We start from the raw sequence: 8,674 nt of genomic DNA on the forward strand, positions 1-8,674 counted from the left end.
GCCCCTGCCTTGACGGGCAGAAAGTGGGAAGCAAAAATTAATTGGCCCAGATGTCATCACGTTAGCAGCAGAACGGAAAGATCGTCGCTTCCAGCCAAGTTACCGGTTTGTACCGCAGCAGCATTAATTCAGGGGGAGAGCAAATGACGCGCTATTGTGTTTAACGTTTACGCGGGTCTTTGCCGTTTCAGCCACTGTTCCTTCCATCTGCAGTAACGCAATCTACGCCTTTTGCTTTTTCCCATATCCCATCCCCTACCCGGGCTCTCTCGGTGGTCTTGGTTAATCCCCGTAACCGGGGGAAAGGGGCAACGCCTGCTCAACGCCGGTACGATGAGCAAACCCAACGATGAGCAACTAAGAGTAAGAAAGGTTACGTCTTCAAATCGTTACGGAGGTTGGCAGCGCAGCCTGTGCAAACAGACGAGCCATCAAAGAATCTTTCTATTTTACTGCCCAATGTGAGTAGGAGAAAGACAGTGTCCCCCTAAAAAAAAAATAGAAAATTCAAACAAATCTACAAAGACACAAACATCTGCCATCAAGTAAAAATAGGCAATGATACCTGAGCATATAGTAAAGAAAAAAATGCTATTCCTGTGAGAAGTCTAGCACTATCTATATTTAACAATTGTTTGCCAAAACAAAAATATCACAAGACCTTAATAGAATTAACTTTTGTTTGTTTGTTTGTTTTGTTTTTACTATATAGAACGGCAGAATAATTTAGGTTGGAATGGACCTCTGGAGATCATGTGGTCACCCCCACCCTCCCCACCGCCCCCTCTGGGTTGTTCCCAGCCTTGTCCAGTCAAGTTTTTGCTGTCTCCAGGATGTAGATACCACAACATTGCTTGGTCCCTGCTCCAGTGCTCAACTACATTGCAAAGAATTTTTGCCTCGTGTCTAATCAGAATTCCCCATGCTCTACCTTACATCTGTTGCTTCTTGTCCTTTTGTTGTGCACCACCAGGAAGAGGCTGGCTCCATCTTTTCTACAATCACCCATCTTCTATCTGAAACAGCACTCAGACCCCTCTCTCGCCCCCCACTTAATCTTCTTGTCCAAAAAGCGAACAAAACATTTTTTTTAGCATAGTGTTATACATCATATGGTTCAGCTCTAATCATCGTGGTAGCGCTCTGCTGGACTCCCTTCGGTACGCGTGCTGCACGTGTACGCTGGAGGCCCAAACCAGACACAGTTCTGCAGATGTGGTCGCACAAGTGCCAAAACAGAGGTGACGATCGGTTCCCTCTGACTGCTGCCTGTGTTCTTACCTGCCTCAGCTTGGGCTGTGGTGAGCTTTCAGCACCCCAGGGGCCCATCACTGACTCACGTCCAGCTTGTCCAGCAGTCCCTTCTCCTGCCAAGTCGCTTTCTTGCCCTGTCACTGACAGTGACAGGGGGTTGTGCCTCCCACCCCCCCCAAGGTGTAGGGCTCTGCGTTTGTCTTTGTTGAACCTAATGAGGTTCCTGTCAGCCCCATTTTCTAGCCCACTGAGGGCCCTCTGACAGACAGCCCTGCCCCTACTCTATCAATCACCTCTCTACACCCCCAGTTTGTTCTTACCCATGAATTTGCAACCCATCCCAACATCCAGGATGGTAATGAAACCCTTCAGCATTCTTTGGCTCAGTATTAACCCCTGAGGCCTGCTACTAGTGACAACCAACCAACTGGCCTGCAAATGGCTGACCTCAGCCCTCTGAGCCCTGCTGTCGAGACGGTTTTCCACCCACCTCACAGTCCACTCCTGGAATCCATAGCGCTCTGGTTTACTGTAAGAATACAAAAGCAGATGGTGTCAAAAGCCCTGCTAAGGTCAAAGTAAACTACACACTGCTCTCTGGTCAGTACCTGAGGGCAGTCGGTTCATCGCAGGAGGCAAGCCGGTTGGTCAGGCGTGGTTTCCCCTTGGTCAATCCGTGTTGTCTGGACATGGCTTCCAGGAGCATTTGTTCTATAATCTGCCTGGGACGGAGGCTGGGCTGAGCAGCCTGTAGTTCCCTGGGTCTTTCTTGAAAACGGGTGTTGCATTTGCCTTTTTCCGGTCCTTAGAAACTCTGTGCCCTGTTCACCATCATCTTTCACGGATGATAGCAGCTTTGTGACGATGCCAGCCTGCATCCTTGAATCCTGCCCAGCTCTCCCTGTAGGCTGGTATAGATCCAGGGCAAGTAGTCCCCAACTTGGGCTTCCTCTTATGTGGGTAGTACGTCACGCCTCAGACTCTGCCTGAAGATCTGAGCCCAGACCTCTCCAGTTAAAACCTGAAGCAAAGGCTTCACCACCCCTGCTTCCACAGTCTTTACACCCACCTTTTGGATTTGATTTCAGTCAGGAGTTCCCCATTCAGCCACCCTGGCCTTCTCCCACGTCTGCTCAACTTCCTGCACGCCAGAATGGACTGGTCTTGTGCTGCAGCTAGCTCCCCTGGGCCCTTCAGGGCAGGCTTCTGCCAGGTTCTGCTGACAGAATGGAGACAAAGTCTGCTCTCCTGAATTCCAGGGTTGCAGTTTGACTATTTATCTTCCTCACTTCCCTCAGAATCTTAACCGTTGCTATCTCGTAGTCACTGCTGCCAAGGCTGCAACCAATGTCAGTGTTCCCAGCCAGCCCGTCCTTATGTGTGAGCAGCATGTCTGGCATAGCCAGACTCAGCTTGTTGAGCATTCTGTCAAGAAACTGTCCTTGATGTAGTATGGAAATAGCCTGCATCGCTTGTGCCTCCACCGTGTTGCCATCCCAGTCCCCTCTACCAGAAGAAGAGCCTGCAGTTTTAAGGCTAAACTATGAATGTTTCGGGTTTTTTTTTTTCAGTCAACTACAAAATAAAGACTAAACCTGCCATCAAAAATCATATACTGAGAAAAACTAAATATCAGGAATTAGAAAAATACTTCCAGTTACTGTTTCCGAGTCAAAGAGAAGTAAAAATAGGTCACAAAAAAAGGCTAGTTTAGTGTCAGGAAACAGCGCTCTTACAGAACTGGCCACTTCCCAGTTGACGGAAAAGCCAAGAAATTGATTTCCTAGAAGTGCAGTGGGACTTCTGCTGAAGGGAAAGGGGAAGAAAGAAGATGCTTAGCGGGAGCCTTCATTCTTTGAGATACATAGCATATTTGCCTGAGCCCACAGCTTTTAAGACCACAGATGCTTTTATTCTGTCAGCATTGGAGAGCGAATTCGCACTACACAGGGTGGTGGAGATCAGAGATCCACCTCCAGTGTCTGAGTTTCTCTGACCCCCCACAGTCCAAATTTTTTCTGGATGCATCGACATTTGGTGGAGGTCAATGTCAATGTAGGTGGTTTCCCACAGCTGTCAAGAACAGACATGCTCTTCCTATAAGCTGCAACAGTGCACGTGCTGTAATAGAGAACGTACCAATTACTGGGAGAATAGGTTTAGAAAATAATGCCATCTAGTCTGTTACACAGTTAGCCGTCCTTAGGGTAAAGATGTTCATGATTCCTCAAAAGATCAACACTCCTGGAGAACACCTGAAGTGCTCGGCCCTGTGAACATAAAAAGACAAGACTTGTTAGAGTGGATGGTAGTTTCTCTGCTTCATCCTATGCCATCTTAGGAACAAAGCAGGTAAAGTGATTCAAAGGAAACTCTGTGGTATGTCGCAGGGACGGTTGGAAAAAATCCAGTGAAATATCTATCTAGGAAAGACAGCAGAGTGAGAAAGGCCAGTGATAAGGTCTTGGGTGTCGCCAACTCTGAGTGGGAATTACAGCTACCAGAAAAAGCTGGTTAATGAGTAACAAAGACCGAGCAATGAAAAGGGTTTGGTATTAGGAAACTACCCTAAGGAGGGCTGAGGGAGCGTTTCTAAGAAAGCGACCCTACAAGATGAGTCCTTGAGAGAGGAGTTAGATCACCGTTACTGCTTTCTTCACATCTGGATCATAGGACAGAAGGTCTGTAGTCCAGTTCCCTGCTCAAAGCAGGGTCAGCTCTGAGGTCAGACCAGGGTGCTCTGAGCTTTATCCAGTTTGGGTTTGAAAACATCAAAAGTTGGAGATTGCACCTACCTCTCTAAAGAACTTGTTCTAACGCTTGACTGTCTCCGTGGCAGGAAGGTTTTTCATCATATCCAGTCTGAACCTCCCCTGTGTCAGCTTACGTTCATTGTTTCTCGCCCTCCCACCATGCAGCACTGAAGAGTCTGGCTCTGATCTCCTAGCAACCTCCTCACAGGTATTGGCAGGCTGCTGTTACGTCCCCCTAAGTCAGGGCAAGTGGCGAGTTGGAGCCAGAGGTTCATTACGGTGCTCACACACTCACTTTGGGCTTCAATTTCTTTTCTTCTTTTCCTTTCTTGGTAACCTCATAAGGGATTCTGAAGGCCAGCCTGGGCCCAAAGGCCCTGGGCAGAAGCTGGAGATGGAGAAGCTGGGATCTTTCAGGCTTCATTGGCATTTAACTGCAGATGAATGGAGCTGGGAGTTGGAAGATCAGGAGTGGAGGCCATGGGAGTGAGTGGCCCAGCAATATGTGAGGGGAGAAGTAGAAGAGGCGTTGGAGAATTGTCTGTTAGGAGCGAAAGGTCCAGCACCAAGTCTGTTACGTACGCCAGGACCAAACACACGCTTGGCTTGTTCTAGGTTTAGGAGCACAAATGGAGCATTTCCCTTTGAATGTTTTCTGTCTTGGGAAGCATGCAGGCTCAGGTTGTGAAGCTGTAGGCCTCGGAAGGACTCTGCAAAGTAATACAAGTGAAAACCAGCTTCCTGCGCCTTCTTGGTGTCTCCTTGGTAATGAAGCAGCCAGCCCAGCGCGTTGCTATTACTGTTCAGGCTGTGTGGTCCAAACACAAATCATAAAGAGAATTAACAAGGAAGGAGTAACTCAAGGCAAGATTAAAAAGCAAAAACCAAACTCCCCAAAAAACATACCACGAAAAACCGCAACTGATTATGGGTCAAAATAAGAGAAAACTACAGAAAAAGGCAGGTCAATAGTTGCAATTTAAGAGTGGAGCTGACTGGAAGAGGGTTTTTTGTGTAGGTGGTTGAGAGTATCTTCAGAACTACAGCAACGGGCCTATATATTCTGCATCTGTGGTGGGAAAGGGTAAAGGACTGAGCCCAAGTAATCCTCTTCCAGAGACCTGTCTACTCACCCGTGACGCAGCTCTCCAAATCGGCACCGAGTAAACTTGCTGCTGGGGAGGGATGACGGTTTTTCTTCTGCAGTGATGCCGTCACCAGTCCCTCCTCTGCCTCGGTTGGGGCCAGGCTGGGAAGAGCAGACACAGACACGGGACTCACAGGGTTGCGCTCCCGAGTTCACCAGGCCATTCGTCTGATTTACACCAACAGGCCTTTATTCCTGTAGCATTCTGTAAATATACTTTGTTCATGCTAGGCAACTTTTATGAAAAACTAGTCTCCTGTGGTGTCCCATCAACCATGTTAGTGACTGCTCCAAGTTAATCAAGCCCAGATTTAATTTCAGAGCTAAATCTTTAAGGTTTGGGAAATGTGCAGAGGGGCAGCTGAATGTTGTGGACCATCTCAAACCCCTGCTGGGGTCCTTACCCTCAAATCGAGTTCTCCTGGATCCCGATTGCTATTTCTGGCAAGCTACCCTACAGCTTCCCTTCTCTCTTCTGCAGGGAGAGCAGATTACAGACTAGAAGTAAGTATTTCTGCATGCCAGCCATAAACAACAAAAAACCACGCACAGAAGAACACTGCCCATGTCATCTGTCATGCATTACAAAATAAGGGCAAGAGCGTGCACACCATCGACCGTGGATTCTGCAGTTGAAGATTGGTCCCTACCTGCTGCTGAATTATCAGCTTTCTCTTTCTTCTGCTCAGGAAAGGATGTTTTAGAAGAGTTCTGCACTTGTTTTGAGTGGTAGCTTTCAAGAGGTACTCCAGGAGCAAAACAGCATAAAAAATTTGCATGAAATAAACATTCTTGTGTTCCGAAGTCTGGATCTGTTGTATGAATCTCCTCCAAATATTTCTGGAATCAGTATTTGGCATTTCTTCCAATTGTGAGTCCTGACAGATTTGGAAGAGTAAAACAGATACTGGTTGCAGACAGCAACGACTTTTCTTCTAAAATAAATATTTCTGTGGTAAAAACAGAAGCATAAAAACTAGAGTGCAGTGAATAAAAGTTACAGTGTGATCTGCTTCCCTCCGAAACGGGTGGTATTTAGAGCACGTTAGATAATATGAGCACGAGAGTCCTGCTACGAGCAAAATACTTGTTGCATAACCAAAAAGAGGGTGGGGGAAACCAGCTCCAAATGGAGAACAGCTTGTGAGGCACTCTAACGAACCTGCAAGTCCTACAAAATGTCTCAGTCATATTTGGAAAATAAATATAGCGGTCTTCAGCCTTTGCTGGCCATGGGCGATGATGGCAAGCAACTAATAACTCATGCCTGCAATATTCCATTTTTTTGGCTGTGGCTTTAATTTCTAATGGCTGCTGGAAATAGGAAAGCGTCTTACAAACACGGTGTCACTCTCCAGCCACGCGTGGGGACCACCGTATCAGATGAAACTTCAGTATCTACTGCTACTTCATGATGTTCGTTTTTTTCTATGCCAGGAAAGATAAACTGAAGAGTAAAAAAAAAGAAAAAAAAAGTTTTCAAAATATAAGCAGCTCAGACCCAGGCACAAATTGGACAGTAAAGGGGATGTTCAGGATTAGCTCCTGCCACGTGCATCAGAGCATGCAAGGCATTACACAAAAAGCTGTTTACCTAGAAGGCAAAATTTTCTTCCTTCGATGTGTTTCCTGTAACGCAGGCCAGCTTCATCTCCACTGCCAGTTCTGAGTGTATGCATACGAAACCACAGCTGGCAGCCCAAATTTCTTGCTTTTAAAAAAGATCATACCTTAATTGCAAGCGCCTTCCCCGCAGCATGTCCATGACTGAGGCTCCAGATACTTCACAAAAGGAGCAGAAAAACGTACGTCTTCCCCAGATTGGCAGAAGAGGTTTGCTGCGAGAGAAAGAACCGGCGAGCCTCTCTGCAGAGCTGACAAGCCAATGAACAATTTAAGTCTCACTTGATCTGTAATTGGAACAGGCTTTACACAGAACAAGAATCTTAATGCCTGGATAAAAGTTGCATTTTTAATATTAACAATGATAAAAAGACTGGTTATAAATTTGTACTGCCCACTGAAGTGAGAATTCCTAAATCTGGCAGCTCAAGCAAAGTTAATTCTTACACTGACAAGGAATGAGAAAATGCATTCAGCTGAGCAAAGGAATTTTAAAATGATTTGTCAGTGCAAAAACCTCAGTAGCTGATTGTCGCACGTCTCCTGACGTGTAAATACAGAAATATTTTAGACACGAATGCCAAAAATAATCCCAGAGCGATCCAGCCCTGCAGAGGGAGCCGGGCACATCTCCTGACCTACCGGTCGAATTCTCAGTGCCGGCTGCCTGCACAGCCTCTCTCGGCCTCTGGAGAGAAGGGCAAGGGCAGTCTTGCCATACACACCGGCTTGGCTTTGCAAAGATAAATAATGACAAAACCCATCTGTTTCTTACAAACATATAAATTATTTTATTTACAAAGCCATGTTACAAAAAAAAATAATAATAATAAAGCAAAAAACAAAAAATACAATCGCTCACTAGAGAATATCTCCAGGCCCGGTGCTGAACCATGGCAGTATCAATCAGATACATGTTTGTTCTGTTTTTCCTTTTTTAAACTGTAAGCCATAGAATTTACTATTTACACCTACTTTAGACATTTATTCTGCTTACAATTATCACAAGCATGGAATGAATTCTATTTGATACTGCTAATACATAAAGGTGCAGGACAAAGAATGAAAATACTTAGTGTTACAAAATATGGATTGTAGAAAAGAAATTGGCTGTACAAGTATGGCATTTTTTTTTTTCTTAGAATGATTGGACATGCTTTCTTCAAAAGTCTTCTGGAAAAGGTTCTAAAATCTGTAGTAGGAAAGCACAATAGAGCAGGTGCAAATTCATTTCTGTGCAACAACAGTTATTTAATATATCCCATGACTGACCAGCTATGCAAAACCCACAGAGTTTTGTTAAGGTGCCATGGGTCAACAGCATAACAAAATATAAGGTGTAAATAGAAAAATTTCTTTTTTTCTTCTTTTTTTTAAAACAATAGTTCACTGAGAATCAGCAATAATAGAATATGCTGTATAAACTATTCTCTACAAAGGTCGATCAGCACTATTTACAATTGTTACATCGATACAAAAGAAGGCATACAAGTTATCCAAGTCGCTTTTTATGGCTGACGGGCCTATGCATTGCGTATGTGTAACAACCAAAGCTTCTGAGCCTCTATTGCTGGAAACAAATCACAAGGTTTTCAGGCAAATGGGGAAGAAAAAGAACTACCGCGTGAATGCTACGCTAATAATGCATTATAGGCTGGTCCAGTTCGTATCCGTTTTTTTCAAATGTTTACTTCCTTTTCACTTTTCAGGCTGAAATTTTTGATAGAGATAATTAAATAATGATTCTCCGACAATGAAAGAACACTGTGGGATTTTACTTGGTGCTTAACTTTCCTGAAATGCTGTCTGGTGTAAGCCAGTTGAAAAAAAAAAAAAAATTTAAGCAGCATTCAAAGGACAGGCTCCATATTCCAGCTTTCCAATTAAAAGATGCAGG

The 8,674-nt window shown here is 45.0% G+C and overlaps 2 protein-coding genes across 10 annotated transcripts in view; both read right to left on the reverse strand.

The window, feature by feature from the left end:
• Positions 1-1,945, reverse strand: part of EFCAB10 (EF-hand calcium binding domain 10) — a 3,766-nt gene extending 1,821 nt beyond the window's left edge. The window contains exons 1-2 of the mRNA XM_035896873.1: positions 1,863-1,945; positions 1,575-1,783 (exon numbers count right to left, since the gene is read on the reverse strand). Coding sequence (XP_035752766.1) covers positions 1,575-1,783; positions 1,863-1,945 — 292 coding nt within the window. The remainder of the gene's footprint in view (positions 1-1,574; positions 1,784-1,862) is intronic.
• A 2,718-nt stretch (positions 1,946-4,663) lies between these two features.
• The window catches only part of ATXN7L1 (ataxin 7 like 1), a 124,086-nt gene continuing 120,075 nt past the window's right edge, over positions 4,664-8,674 (reverse strand). For 7 of the 9 annotated variants that reach the window (XM_035896841.1, XM_035896839.1, XM_035896846.1 and 4 more), the window contains one exon: positions 4,664-6,992. In XM_035896841.1, coding sequence (XP_035752734.1) covers positions 6,939-6,992 — 54 coding nt within the window. In that variant the 3' untranslated portion in view covers positions 4,664-6,938. The remainder of the gene's footprint in view (positions 6,993-8,674) is intronic. The other 2 variants (XR_004842349.1, XR_004842348.1) reach the window with 2 other exon arrangements.

This window comes from Egretta garzetta, unplaced genomic scaffold (assembly GCF_000687185.1).
Source record: "Egretta garzetta isolate BGI_Z169 unplaced genomic scaffold, ASM68718v1 scaffold156, whole genome shotgun sequence".
Lineage (NCBI taxonomy): Eukaryota > Metazoa > Chordata > Aves > Pelecaniformes > Ardeidae > Egretta > Egretta garzetta.